Genomic DNA, 13,675 nt, shown 5'->3' on the forward strand with positions numbered 1-13,675 from the left:
GCTCATCTTTCTGGGGCGGGAAAATATATAGATGCAATTCTCAAAGACATGAAAGAGTTGAGAGTATTGTCCTCCGATGGTGGCTCTGCTCATGTGTTGCAAGATGCGCCACTTCACAGTAGCTTTAGATGAAGTCATGTAAGTGCGATATCCATGCTAAAATCTCCAGGTGTTTTTTGATGAGTGGTATAGTTGTGCACCCGAAGTAGGCAAGTCTTCAAGAACATGCGGTGGAACCCCCCTCCCCCCCCCTCTCTCTGATTGGGAGATTGGGAGTCGTCATCGACCCATATAAATTTCAAGACTAACATCTTCCATGCTGGTTGAACCCCGAGATATGTATCATAAGTACTCCTCTACTGAGCGGGACACAAAGTCTACCGACAAAATCACAAACGCGTCACCGACCACACCATTCCCGTGAGCGTACTACCCTCTCTCTTCAAGAGAGCGCTATCCATCTGATACAGGCTGGCTTCCACCTTCACCTTTCCCTTTTCGAACACCGTCCCATCCCACAATTCGGTCCAACTTTCCGGGGAATGACGAAACATGTGGCTGCGGATGGGTTTCACGCCGGGGACCTCCACTCTGGGGCCCTTCTCAGCACAACCGCCTTGCGCGCCAAAGATCACGGATCCCGGCTCGGGTGAGAGCAGCCCGGCCACCGATCGCGCAAGCTGTAGCTGCTGTTCCTCGTCAAACAGGTGGAAGAACGATGATGCATGGATTGCAGATACGTGTCCAAGGAGGGGCGTCAGTGTCGTGAGCGAACGCAAGTCAGGTCTCGGGGTCTCGGGAGGTGCGTAGAACGGCGGCACTGGTTTCAAGAAATCGGCATTGAATGCATCTCCTGGAAGGAACGGCACCGGAAAAGTTTCTGCAGTGGAAGTGAAGAGCTGGTGACCCAGTCGCCAGAAATCTGAAAGTGTGAGGCTTGTTGTAGTCAAGCTTCGGTTGATGCAACACTAAACGCACCAGCTTCGAGGTCGGACGCGATGGCATTCTCGATCGGGTAGCCGTCGACGATGGCTTTCCTAACGTCATTTCCGACTAATACACTACACGTCAGTATCGCGATTATCGCAGACTTTTGAAACAACACTTACAGCAGCAGCCTATATCGAGGAATATTGCACCCTTTCGCTCCTTACCGAGCTTCAAGAGCTGGCCATAAGCAGGCAGACGCGACATCTTGAGCCTATGTAGGTAAGCTGGTTATTCTTTCGAGCGTCGAAAAGTCAAGCTGCTAACACACTTGGTGAACGCGAAGCGTCGGATACAAGGGTAAGGATGGACCTGCCACGGCAATAATGAGCACAGATTGTTACTCCGTGGAAGAGGCCACACATCATATGCATCAGCTTGGATCTTCGAGATGTGTGCTTTCAGCGCAGCCTCATCCTGGATACCTGTCTGCGACTGGAAGAACGCGAGTTCCTGACGGTCGAGGTCGTAGAAGCTATCATCTAGGGGAGTATTCTCGAGTACATTCGAGATGGTGTTATCAGCTTTTCCTTGAGCCATGCCGACTTAGTTGTACGATGCAATGGAGCGAATCCACGGCAAGAGTAGCGGTGATGAGCTGCTCTGCGCTTCGGGTACTTATACAAGATCGACTAACAATCGAGGCCACGCACCCATGACAGAACAGGCCAATCGGAGGGCACCCATCCTCGGCCAGCGGCAACCATGCGCAGTTGGTAACGGCATCGAATTACGCATCCATACAGGACCCCCGACAATTGGGGAAGGTCCCTGAGCCAGTTACGGACAAATTTTGAACTTTCGAGAGCCTCATGCCTGGTATTTCACGGACAAATCAGGGGGTTGACCGCCGGATAGCCTGAGCCATTTCGCGGACATCGGGGAGGCAGCGGCCTGATTCGGGGCCGGACAAACGCTTGTGGAAGGCCGGCGAGGGAGAGCGGGCGGAGGCGGCGTAGCCGCCGTCTCAGAAGCGCCCAAAATTACCTTTTTAGGGTTAGAACCTGAAGAGAAACGCGGACCGCGGAGGCAAAAAATGTGGTGAGGCCTAATTTTTCACGGACATTTTGGGCCCGAAACGGCCTTTTCCCAACGGACATTTTTGCCCTCTCCAGATCAGGCCTATTCACCAATTGTCGGGGGTCCTATCCATACGGCAAGAGACGTGCCAAGTGGCGCGATGGAGATGAGATCTCTATGTGGAGATTTGCGTTTTCCTGATGCGGGGTCCTAGTACGTCACATGGTACTTGGTACACAAAAGGTGCTCTTGAATTCTATATAGAGGAACGACTCTTTCTTCCTATATACTAGAGGCTGGTTAACGAGCCTACTCTTGAATCATCCAAGGCAGATCGCCATATGGATTCCTTCCGCGGTGTAGTTTTGAGAGGGCCTGGCGACCTACAACGAACGGGAAGCATCTCCTGCGCCTATTATTGCTAATGGGCTTAAAGGGACTCCATCGCCATGTTGACTAGCTTTCAGACATTTGAATTCATGCAAGGACGCACTAGCGTTCAGGCTGGCATCGTTCTTGATCTCAGAGATCAGCAGACTGGTGTCCCACTGTGGTCGCTGCCGTGCTCGGTGTCCATGCGCAAGGTGCGAGAAGGCGAGGGAGACGGGAGAGTACATGATACGGTATGTCTATGAAGGATATCATCGGTGTGCTGCATTCATGATAGTTGCAATATGTCATTCTGATGTGTCTATATTGACAGTCGCATGTGAAAACCACCAGGTGTGTCTCTTGTTTCACGGCGTGCTCACCGTGGCTCTGACGCTACCATAGGTTGCACAAACGAGGCGCATCATCACATCTCCTGCGCCGCTTGAGTCGACGTCGTTAGTGTTTGCTTATAGGCTTGACCTATCCTTCACTCGTGTCGTGCCCTCAAGCAGCTTTGACGTGCTGAGCGAGAACTTCAACAAGGCACAGCTCGTCTTCGCCGTCGGCGGTGTATCATTGGCCATTGTCATCGCGAAACCGATGGCCAGCGGAAAGCGGCTGCGGGAGAGGTGGTATGACTAGCATGTGTGTTTCTTGTTGGGTCCCTGGGTGCAAGTATTTGACCGTGTGGGGGACAGTCGCGCCAAGATGCTTACATGCCGCACAATTGGCTGAGAAATTGCTTCACAAGGCGCATTCCACCTTTTTTCCTGGGGAAAAACCTGGGGAAAACGACAAAATAAGTCTCCGGGAAATATCCAGGAAAAACTGTGAGAAAACAATAGTGTAAATCCTGGGGAAAAACCGTGACCCAGAAAAAGCAAAGATTTCTCGGACCGCATACCTCTTCATCAGCAAAAGTCAACTCTTGCTTACCCAGATTATTCCCTTGATCGAGGAAATTTTAAGGAGATCCTCATTATTATTCTTCCTTATTCACCTTAATTGGCCAAATAAGGAAGCAGACCTCCTTAATCAAGGCAATAAGGAGCTAACCAAGAGTTGACTTTTCCTGATGTTGCAGAAATCCCGATTTGGAAACAAAGGTTTTTTCTCCAAGAAATCTGTTGCTTTTTCTGGGTCATGGTTTTTCCCCAGGATTTACACTATTGTTTTCTCACAGTTTTTCCCGGATATTTCCCGGAGACTTACTTTGTCGTTTTCCCCAGGTTTTTCCCCAGGAAAAAAGGTGGAATGCGCCTTGTGCTTTGCAATGTAACATAGCGACGCATCCGTACAACAACCTTTGTTCATGACGCCGCTTCATTCATTCAATTTGTCCTTGTGCGCTTACTCAATCATCCAGGTGCAACAATACTAATCCATTGTCACCGCCACCGTCTTGCCTTGAGGCATGTTATTCTAGTCGGGTATTTATAGGCAGTATCCTCTACCCTCTTCCCTCACCCTTCCTCCCGCCAGCTGCCAACACACTCCGCTACTGCTTGCTCCATCTGCAGCATGGAAGCTTCAGTTATTCGCAACCACTATGACTTGCTGGAACTTTATGTCACAAATCTTCACAGACCTACCCTGCTCCAAAGCCTCTCCATTACCTTCTCGTATCAACCAGGAGAAGCTTGCGTCATCAATCTTGCAATGGTGCTTGGCCTGGCTCCTAACCTACAGCAGTTGTCCCTTAGCCATACAAGTGATTTATTTGCTGTCAACCCAGATCTCAGGAAAAATCTCTGCGCACTGAGGTGCCTCCGCGATCTCAGTTTGGATATGGCCACACCAAAGATCATCGAGATCCTCGCGCCCCTTGGGGCAACTGTGCATAAGCTCAGTCTTCGCGGTCTACTGCCACCGCCACCGCCAACCTGGCCACTCCCGGGAGACCTACCAATCTGCCCTCACGGATCCCATGAGCTATGCTCATCCCTTGCTGTTGGGGATGCATCTCTCACCCAAGAGTGGCCCGCCGTTCGTGAGCTCTCGCTTATAAGTGGCATCGTCATAATGGGCGACTTGGTGAAGGCATTCCCGAATGCCTCAACTGTTCTTCTTTCGCCCTTCATGTTGCAGAATGTCCCTCTTGGCGACATGTACATGCAGTTCTGGGATCATCTGCAGTATGTCCGAGGAAGCTTCGAATCTCTACTCTGCTGGGATTTTCACCGTCCTGTACACCGGCTCGACATGGATGCACGAGACCTGTTTCTGAGGAACACGAAATTTATGATACCCTCCGTGCTGGCACAGTCGTCGCCTGTTGTCCTGGCTCTGTGTGTAGAGCAGCTGTTTCCAGTTGTGAGTTTTAGCTCCAGGACTGCCTTTTGGGAGGCCGCGTTTCAGCCGGGCTCCTTGAAAAGGCTGCGAGTTCTCCAGCTGTGCATAGTCAGCACGACAACAGAAGCGGGGCAATGGTTGGTGCGTCGCAATTCCTTTCCCCCATAAGTTGCCCATTGTCTCATTGTAACTGCAGGAAATGGTCTGTGCACTTCTCGCAAACGTCAAAACGCTGCAGGTATTGGCGCTGTACTTCGGGCTCAAAAAACCAACTGCTGGTCAAAGTGTTCCTCCTGGTGCCACACCCTTGGCGGATTTCATTGAGCGGGGGCCAGGCTTTCATTTGCCCGAGGCGTTCAAGGTAGAGCGGCTTGCGAGTGGTATTCGCTCGTTGCAATTGGTCTCGCTCTCCTACGGTGATGTGCAGATTGATGACAAGGAGTTATGGTCCTTCCATGTAAAAGGTGAAACCAAGTATTGGTGTGGCCTCCAGGATGGTTTGCACGCCGCCAAAACAGAGGAGGAGGGACAAAACCTGGCTTCCGCGCTGTATAGTTCGGGCGACGATCCAGTCATGTTCACATTCCTGTGACATTCGATGTCTAGTCTAGTACTCACGTTCTTCAGCGAAGGCGGCTCATCGGTGTTAATCAAATCAACTTCCATGTATTTGAATTAGACTCTTCTATGTAGCGTGAAATTGCGAGCTCCGAAATGTGCAATATACATCTCTGATCTCTCTGGCAAGCGACGAACGCATAGTGATGCACTGGGATAAGCAAGGGTGTTCCACCAATTACTCGGGCTATGGCTATTGATACGGGATGTAGATACTTATCAGTGCATGCCATAGAGCCCGCTAGACATCTCCGACATGTATCGCTCGTCGCCCGAGTATTTGATGAACGACCAGTGGAAAGCATCGTCGGACCATTCATCCTCAGAGTGCACAGCGGCACAGCGAAGTACCGCAAAGGAGTGTTGTAGCCAACGAGCACGTCGCGCATCCGTATGACAGAGCCTGAGTGCATCAGTGATAGAGGCGCGAATGCGGTTCAGGCCTAGCCGAGCTAGGAGAGAAGGCACGATATTCTGATGGGCGAGGGCAAGTGCAGTCAGCTCAAGACGCATCCTGGCACGCAATTATCCGTATACTTCCCAGCCACTTCGCAGTCTCGGTGTACACACGCTGATTCCACGATAGCCTCCACTTCGTTGTCGAGACATCGAATCTCGGGTACAATCTCAACGAGCCTTGTCCAGAACAGGACCGACGGATCGGCGGGGACGGCCAGTGAGAGCACGCTAGGCCGAATGTACTGCAGAGGACCAAGAGCGAACCCGACACTCACTTCGTGCCACAAGTTACCTAGTCCCGTTACGTGGACCGCAGCGAGTCGCTGCGCCCGTGCGACTGCCATCGTCGGTGGGGCATCCCGGTTAATGATCACGACGTGCCAAAGTCGCGTGCTCTTCACATTCGGAAACAGCACGAGCGCGGGGACCACGACGCGGAAGAGGGATAGGTGTCGCAATGCCGCCCACTATGTTCCCTTCTGAGCCAACCGGATAGTGCATCGTCGAGAGCGAATTCAACGGACTTCACATTGTTTAACGGGGTCAGCCGAAAGAGAGCCATAACAATCTTGGAGTCTCGCGTGGCATAGAAGGTGAGGACTTTGTGTGACCTGCCGTGAAACCTGGAGATCATATCCACCACGCGCTTGCTAGCGTCTCGGAGCTGAAGTTCCTGCAGCTCCTCGAGTGCGATATCACCGACGAAGCATGGGATAGACAGCTTCGTCGGAGTTTGGTAGCCACCTCGAACACGTCTGCGCTTTAGCTGGATCCAGATGAGAACAATCGGCCCATGCAAATACTTCATCTGCATTGGGGCGTCATCGAGTATGTACCTGCAGAACGCGATAAGCTGGTCTTTCTCGGGGAGGATCACGGCGGATGATGCCTGCTGCAAAAGCGATAAGACGAAGACGGTAGTTGGTCCGGGACAGGTGAAGAGCATCTCGCGGGCGGAGGTGAAAGATAGTTGCTAAGAGGACATCCTCGTCGCGAGAGTGCAGGTTCATGTCGCGGTGAAGGAGCATCGACGAGGGGGCACGAATTACCTCTGCGACGCAGGCGAGGCCTACCCTCGAATCACGAGCACGAGATATAAGACAAGGCAGATGCGTCAATAGACGGCGATGTAGCAGGAAGTGGCGTACCGTACGTGGAAAGAATACGCGAGCACTCGGCCAATGCAAAAGAACAGTGGGAAAACGTGAATGCATTCGACGAATCAAACTGCAGCGTCGACTGTGATGAACGAGATGGACACAGAAGATTCACGACTCCCACGTATAATATCGAGTATGCGCGGAAAACCCAAAATCGGACAGTCAGGCCAACTCTAGTATGAGATTCGTAGTGAACAGAACAAAAAGATACTGAACGTCGCACCTGCCTCACGTCATTGAGCATTACAAAGCTGTCGAATGGACCACAAATAAGCTGAGACGCAGACAATGCATAGTCGGCTTAGGCCTTTCCCGCTCGTCGTCCAGTGCTCATAGCGCCCCAAAGTCACAACCCGGAGTGCGCATTCGCGCACTCACCCATTCCCCCCGCTCCATCGATATCGGCTCCACAGCACGGCCCGCGCCGGACCCGACAACTCGCCACCAAGATGATCTGATCACTCGAGCAAAATCCATCTCTGCATCACTTTCAGTTTGCCTCCAGCCAAGGGCGATATACTTCAGCGAAGGGATTGAACACGCGAGCCTGTGCGCCGTCGCAGCCATGGTCACATCCAACTTTGCAATATCTGAGCTTGACAGACGATCCCGAGGGTTCAAAGGTCGGAGAAACCATGTCGGGCTCGTCATAAAAGGATCAAGGTATATTTGGATGCACATGATGTTCTGTCGTGCAAGCAGGAGGGAAAGCTCAGTTTGAAGAAGCTTAAAAAGAATTAAATTTCGTGCCTTATTCTAACGATGTGAACGCTCACATTGATTTGAGCAGCGTACGGCATCTCCCCCTTGTCATGGTGGTGTGTGACAATCTCCAAGCATTTTGTGTCGGGCAAGTTGTCGATCAACTGTGCCCAGCTGTTGGAACATCCCTTGAATACGTGCAGAGACAATACTGCAGGGCGAATGCGTTCCTGGAGTACGATACGCATCTCTCTGAAGTCTATATCGGGGTGGGACTCTACGGTACGGAGGTGCAGCCAATGGACAGGACAAGTGAGCCACCATTGTTCGAGATCCATCAGCTCCGCGCAGACGTAGTTCAAGCGTTTCCAACCGCCTACGGCTGAGTAAGGGACAACTCGAGCGATTCGAGTTGTTGCATGTGGGAAATACTAGCCAGAACGTCGCTGATGCCGACTCGAAAGTAGAGTTCGAGTGCCAACTTGCGTAATACCGGGCTGAAGCCCACAAGAGACTGGATATACTTCACCCCAGCAAAGTCTTCCAATCGGAGTTCGATGAGCTCGGGAAGAGCTGATATTGCAACCTGGATACGAGACTCTCCACCAATTATGAACTCTGGCTGATACAAAACCAATGCCTGCAGCTGGCCTGGTCTGATCTTCTCCAGGGGATCTGCTAACTTAGCAGCGCAGGAACTGTTACATCCAGCATATCTGGACCATCACATGCTTCGGCATTGACCTCGAGGCGTCGCACGCAATATAACCGATTGGGTATGTCTGCGAGGAGATACCTGCAAAATATCTTGAAATGGGCAGCGTCGCGGAAGTGGATCGTCACCGAAGACAGAGCATGGCGAGTGGCTAGACCATGCAGCACTCGAGTAGTCGCGGAGAGCGAGAGTGCGTCGTGCGTAGCAAGATGGGAAATAATTGCTAAGAGGACGTCGTCGTTCAGTAACGAGAGTTGTGTACGCTGATCTTTCTTGAACATAACTAAAAATAGTTTCGATGAAAGTTTCACAGGTCCAGAGCTGTACGATGAACGCACTACAAACAAAAAATTCGAGAGTTGCAAGTGTGTCGTGTCGTAGATATGATCAACGACAACAAGATCGCCTCTGTAATGATATATCCATTCCGAGTCAGCGGAGGGAGTAGATACAAGCAGGCGATGGGCAACGTCGCAGTCATAGGTTCTGAACGAAGTGGCAGTACGTACCAGCTGGGAATGGCCTCAGTAATTACGCGTCTAAGTGCACACCACTTGTTTGCGCGAGAGTTCGGTATAGGTGAGAATTTGATCGTGGCCGCAGATCAGCTGAGAAGGGAAGCTCAGATGCCATACAAGGCAACTTTCCCAGGGCTTGCACCTTGAACTGTAACTACTGAGTAAGTACTGAGTACTGACACCCCGCTTGGGCATCAGGACAGGATGAGTCCAGTTTCCCTCAACGACGATGTTCTCCTCCTCGTCGTTGCCTGTCTCGATCCCCTCGATGCCCTCCGTCTGTCCGAAACCAGCCGCCATCTCCATCTCATCGCGCTCCCGCAGGCACTTTCAGCTGTAACTCTCACGGGGCACGTCGAGCTCACAGCGTTCTGCAGGTCCATGCTTAGTCGCCCGTCGATCCACATACTTCTTGTGCGCCGCCTCCGTATTGCGCTTACCGACAACAACTTTTCCAGTGCGCCACTCCTCGCGGACGTCCTTCAGCGAGCTGGTAGACTGCGGTCCATAATCATGCTTCAGTCAGAAAACTTCATCGAGGCCGAACCACGCATCGGCGATGCTCTCGCTGCGCTCGAGGAACTTGAGGTTGTCTACCTGCTTGGTTGTCACGAGCGTGTGCGAGAAATGCTCCATCGGCTTCGCAGTAGGCCACGCAAAGTCATACTTAGCTCCTCTCCACCATACCCTCACCTCGTTCTTTATCTCTCTCGACTCTCAGCTCTGCAGCACACAGTGAAGCTCGGATTATCCAAGGTTACGGTCAAAGATGAACCCCCGCCTGGCGAACTCGCTGGGCAGCTGCAAGCGCAGTGGGATGCGCAGTATCTGAGCCTCTGGGACGCTGAGATTCCAGTGTCTTTTTTTTCTAGTAAGGTCCCCAAGCTTAGAGCTGTGGTGCTACGACAGAGCAATATCACAGTGCCGGCATCATCCTTACCAGGCACAGCCACCTTCTTGCCGTTGCGCACTGTCCGCCATATGACACTCGACATGTCATGGATAGACGTAGACACGACAGAAGCAGATGTTGTGCGTGCGCTGCAGCCGCTGCAGTGCATGCCGCCTGTAGCGCTTTCGGTGCAGGCCGGCGTAAACTCGACGCACTATTTATGGGAACGCCTCGCTGCGTTCGGCACGCAGATCAAGTATCTCGACGTGGATCTAAACTGTGTGCAACGGGAAGCGCGTAGCCTGTTCATCTACTTCCTGGTGAGCACACTCGATTATGGCTATGCGGCCGTCCGTATTCTAACCTTGTCTCAGTGCACGGTACCCCAACTCCTTACTCCCCTGAACATTGTCTGTTTCCGCATCTCTGCGCGGTCGATGTCGGACGAGGTGATCCAGAAGGTTCTTCAGTTGCATATACCCTCTCTGCGCTACCTTGCTGTCAAGTCCTCACACTGGTACATGAACGAGCAGACTGACAGTGGCGCGTATACATTGTGGAGTGCAGAGGGGCCTGGGGATGCGCGGCTGTTCGTGAAAATGCCACCCGAGACTGGAGAGGCGATTCACGAGCGCTTCTGCTCTGTGGCACTCGAAGAGATATGACTGTCTCCTGCACATTCGTATATAACGCAAACATCTGAGATGAGGCGACGCGGGGGTCCTTCTAGCTCATGAGACCAATTTGTTCGATAATCAACTCGATTTTGCTCTTCAAGCTTCAATATTCTTCAATGTCCAACCAGGCAATTTGATATGTTTATTCTCCATGTTTCGACGATGAGCCTAAGGTTTTGAGGGCTGAGCAGCAACGAGGGCTCAGCCTTCAATATTTCAATGGTCGAGGGTGAGTAAAATACAAAGTGATCGACAGGCCACTACGCGCATGCGTAGAAGATACATGTACGACATATGTACTGTGCGAGTGAAGATATTACTCTAGCAAAACAGACGTATCGTGAATCTCACCGTCCATTTCTGTACGGTGCTGAGGGCGCGTAGCGCTACAGATATTCTGCTCCTCCTAGACCAATAGTGATGTCGAATGGAACAAACTGAGCGCACGGCACTCATTAGATCATGACCAGCCAGGTGCTGTCGTGATACAATGTCTGGTCAGCACACGATTCCCCGTAGGCAGAAAAGGACAGACTCTCTACAACCCTGCGCGCGTTGCCGCTTCCCTCGATGCTGTTCGTCTTCACTCCATTCAACCGTGACTGCGACGTACGGTTGCGAGGGTGGACGCGGCTCGGCAGCGTTAAGTACCCTGCGTTGACATGCAACTTCAGCACGACTCTCCAAGGGAATTTGAACCTCCAATGCTTACCTGCCATTCCAACAGATAGGCTGGGTAAGGCCACGGCCTAATTCCATGACCAGATACTGAAGCTGCAGGGAAAAATGAAGGAGGCATCTCCAAAGTGGGACAGACCAGTAAGATATCGAGAGGCCGGCGGTAGAGAAGCGTTGCAGTGAACTAAGTACCTCCTGAATTTCCTCGGACATTGTGTACTTCATGCGTGACACGTTTGAGTCGAGCTTTATGTCTTGAATGAGGTGATCAGAGCAATGGAAATCTCTCGAAGCCGAGGCATATTCACCGAGAGCTCTATGCGCAGAAGATCGGCGAAGGGCATTGTGAGGATTCGGGATGAAGGCGGAGATCTCTGTATAGACTGTACTAGAAACTCTAGAAATAGTTGCCTAGACAAATGACAATTAGCAAAAACATGAGACGGTCGAGCATGACTATGTGTAGTGTACTTTCAGACCACTACGCAGTACGACGCAGCCCTGAGTCTATCACCAATACAGAAGACCACTCGGACGCGGACCCGGTATGCATAACCCCGTAGCAATGTGAGCTGCAGAAGCTGCACGCAGGGTCCTGTCTCCCACTGTCAGGCACACTAGTACTGTGCCTTCGCGTACGTCGTCGTGACCAAGGTCAGAAGGTAACTGTACATCCGAGACGCCGTGAACACATCTAAACCATGAGGCAGACTGTCCGGCCAAATTATAGGCCCATGTACCTGCAATAGCGGGCTAGAGCCGACCCACTATTGCCAATATTGACGAGCATACTGGATAGGAGAAGTAGCAAAGATTATTCTGATCATACACAGCAACATGAAAAGACATTCTGGCGAAACAACGTGAAGCTTGCCTTTACATACCAGTCATCAGACGTGAATACCAGATGATACAGAGCAATAGAGGAATCTCAACATTGTAGTACAGATAGAACGTCGCCAAGCCTTAAGCACAAACAGAGTCGCATACATGAAAACCTATACAAAGACGGGAAGAAGAGCAGCACGTCCGCTACAGTCTCAGGGCTCTAGAGCTTGCTGTTGCATATCTCTGAAGCTCTTGACTGTCGATATCAGTCCCTGGATGTTCGCGTCCCATCTGGCAGCACGTATCGCACAATGGCTGCACTCAGTACCCAGACGATACTGCTCTTCTGCCCGCCGAAATACTTCGGCATACTCCATGACACACCCGATGTTTTGGGAGAGAGTGGAGACAACATGCCTGCGAAACAGAGGCCATAAATCGCACTCCGCAATTCCACCTTTATGCAGTACCACAGAGGGCTCTTGGAGAGAGTTCACCCAAACCTTGACCCATTGCTCACGGTAAAGAAGCTGGATTCATCGGTTAGAGATCAGTTAGTCATCTACGGCCAAAATTCCACTCACCCATGAGGCGAGGACTGTAGAATCAAAATTCCTCAGCGCATCAGCAACTGGATATCCGATGCTCTTCGGTGCAACTTCGTTGCATAAGTTCAAGTGTCCATGCCTTGCGGCATACAAGAACACCGCAGTTGGATGAGTGGGGATTGCTGCCCTGCATTAGAACATACATCAGCATTTGACTTGGATCCACTAAAGTAAAACTGAAAATCGAGGATGGGTACATAACAGTCATAGTATCGAACTCACTTCATGAACACCTTGCATATCTCTAACGCGGGAAAGACACGATACTTCTCAGCAGCCTCAGCGAGGCCTGCAATTATTTTAAATGGCTCCCCCTCGAGGTTGGGTTGTGGCTGCCGGTACATGTACTGGAAGAGAAGGTGGAGCGTCTCCGCCGTCTCTGAGAGCTCAACAATCTCTCCGTTCGTCACAAAATCGGCGCCAGGGAAGCCCTCTGAGTGCATCTCGAGGTTTCGCCTGTGAACGTTGAACAGCACTCCGTCTGATGACTTAACAACGAGGTCTGCGTCTGACGCAGAGACTGCTCATAATGCATAGTCACTAGTCAGAACATCGGCGTGAAGATCAAAAGTCGTTAGAAGGCAGACTTACAGCGACCACTCTGACGTAATGCTTTCTGTGCCTGATCAGAGGACATCGGCGGTAGTGAATGTAGTCTACGATACGCTGGAGAAGAAAGACAGAACACGAGGCTCGGGGACGATTCGTGCACGTGATCGTGGATAGACGCGTCGAGGGTGTACCATCAGCCTGAACAAAGAGGGTTAGCAGAGTAACCAACGAGTTCACAAGTTGAAAAAAATAACGGCCGAAGCGAAGCGAAAAGGTACTGAATGAGACAGGGTTGATGAAGTGACGAGGTCACCAGCGCAGTGGAAAGGTGATAACAATGATCTGCAGATGCACGGTCAGAGTCTTCAGACACTTGCCAATTGCGCTCAGAGAGCTAGCCAGGACGGAGCATGCACACTCACCCACTTCTCCTTGTTTCAGCACAACACTCTCACTCCTAAATAGATCTCGAAGGCGCAGAGGTTTCGTCAATGGATCAGACAAGTAAGCCGCCAACACTGGAGAGCCATGAACTCCGCAGAGATACGGTCCATGCACTGCTAACCCTGACCAAAAGTTCAAGTAGACCCGCTGTAA

The 13,675-nt window shown here is 51.5% G+C and overlaps 6 protein-coding genes across 6 annotated transcripts; 3 read left to right on the forward strand and 3 right to left on the reverse strand.

Moving 5' to 3' along the window:
• Nucleotides 1-389: 389 nt before the first annotated feature.
• Nucleotides 390-1,527, reverse strand: SCP_1600370 (Methyltransferase ausD; the record flags this gene model as incomplete). Its single annotated transcript, XM_027764488.1, has 4 exons — nucleotides 390-922; nucleotides 979-1,053; nucleotides 1,110-1,201; nucleotides 1,259-1,527. 4 exons carry the CDS (start codon nucleotides 1,525-1,527, stop codon nucleotides 390-392), a joined length of 969 nt encoding a protein of 322 aa, XP_027620289.1.
• Nucleotides 1,528-2,456: 929 nt separating this feature from the next.
• SCP_1600380 (hypothetical protein) lies at nucleotides 2,457-3,021 on the forward strand (the record flags this gene model as incomplete). The annotated part of the gene is made up of 4 exons (XM_027764489.1): nucleotides 2,457-2,591; nucleotides 2,645-2,654; nucleotides 2,711-2,730; nucleotides 2,782-3,021. 4 exons carry the CDS (start codon nucleotides 2,457-2,459, stop codon nucleotides 3,019-3,021), a joined length of 405 nt encoding a protein of 134 aa, XP_027620290.1.
• A 1,146-nt stretch (nucleotides 3,022-4,167) lies between these two features.
• On the forward strand, nucleotides 4,168-5,263 carry SCP_1600390 (hypothetical protein; the record flags this gene model as incomplete). Its single annotated transcript, XM_027764490.1, has 2 exons — nucleotides 4,168-4,812; nucleotides 4,868-5,263. 2 exons carry the CDS (start codon nucleotides 4,168-4,170, stop codon nucleotides 5,261-5,263), a joined length of 1,041 nt encoding a protein of 346 aa, XP_027620291.1.
• Nucleotides 5,264-5,508: 245 nt separating this feature from the next.
• SCP_1600400 (hypothetical protein) lies at nucleotides 5,509-8,606 on the reverse strand (the record flags this gene model as incomplete). The annotated part of the gene is made up of 7 exons (XM_027764491.1): nucleotides 5,509-5,803; nucleotides 5,860-6,215; nucleotides 6,278-6,640; nucleotides 7,287-7,634; nucleotides 7,685-7,986; nucleotides 8,043-8,292; nucleotides 8,355-8,606. 7 exons carry the CDS (start codon nucleotides 8,604-8,606, stop codon nucleotides 5,509-5,511), a joined length of 2,166 nt encoding a protein of 721 aa, XP_027620292.1.
• Nucleotides 8,607-9,047: 441 nt separating this feature from the next.
• On the forward strand, nucleotides 9,048-10,400 carry SCP_1600410 (hypothetical protein; the record flags this gene model as incomplete). The annotated part of the gene is made up of 2 exons (XM_027764492.1): nucleotides 9,048-10,055; nucleotides 10,110-10,400. The coding sequence occupies 2 exons, from the start codon at nucleotides 9,048-9,050 to the stop codon at nucleotides 10,398-10,400; spliced, it is 1,299 nt and encodes a 432-aa protein (XP_027620293.1).
• Nucleotides 10,401-12,130: 1,730 nt separating this feature from the next.
• SCP_1600420 (hypothetical protein) lies at nucleotides 12,131-13,163 on the reverse strand (the record flags this gene model as incomplete). Its single annotated transcript, XM_027764493.1, has 4 exons — nucleotides 12,131-12,448; nucleotides 12,503-12,653; nucleotides 12,749-13,046; nucleotides 13,118-13,163. 4 exons carry the CDS (start codon nucleotides 13,161-13,163, stop codon nucleotides 12,131-12,133), a joined length of 813 nt encoding a protein of 270 aa, XP_027620294.1.
• Nucleotides 13,164-13,675: the final 512 nt, after the last annotated feature.

Source organism: Sparassis crispa (genome assembly GCF_003851025.1).
Source record: "Sparassis crispa DNA, contig_000015F, whole genome shotgun sequence".
Lineage (NCBI taxonomy): Eukaryota > Fungi > Basidiomycota > Agaricomycetes > Polyporales > Sparassidaceae > Sparassis > Sparassis crispa.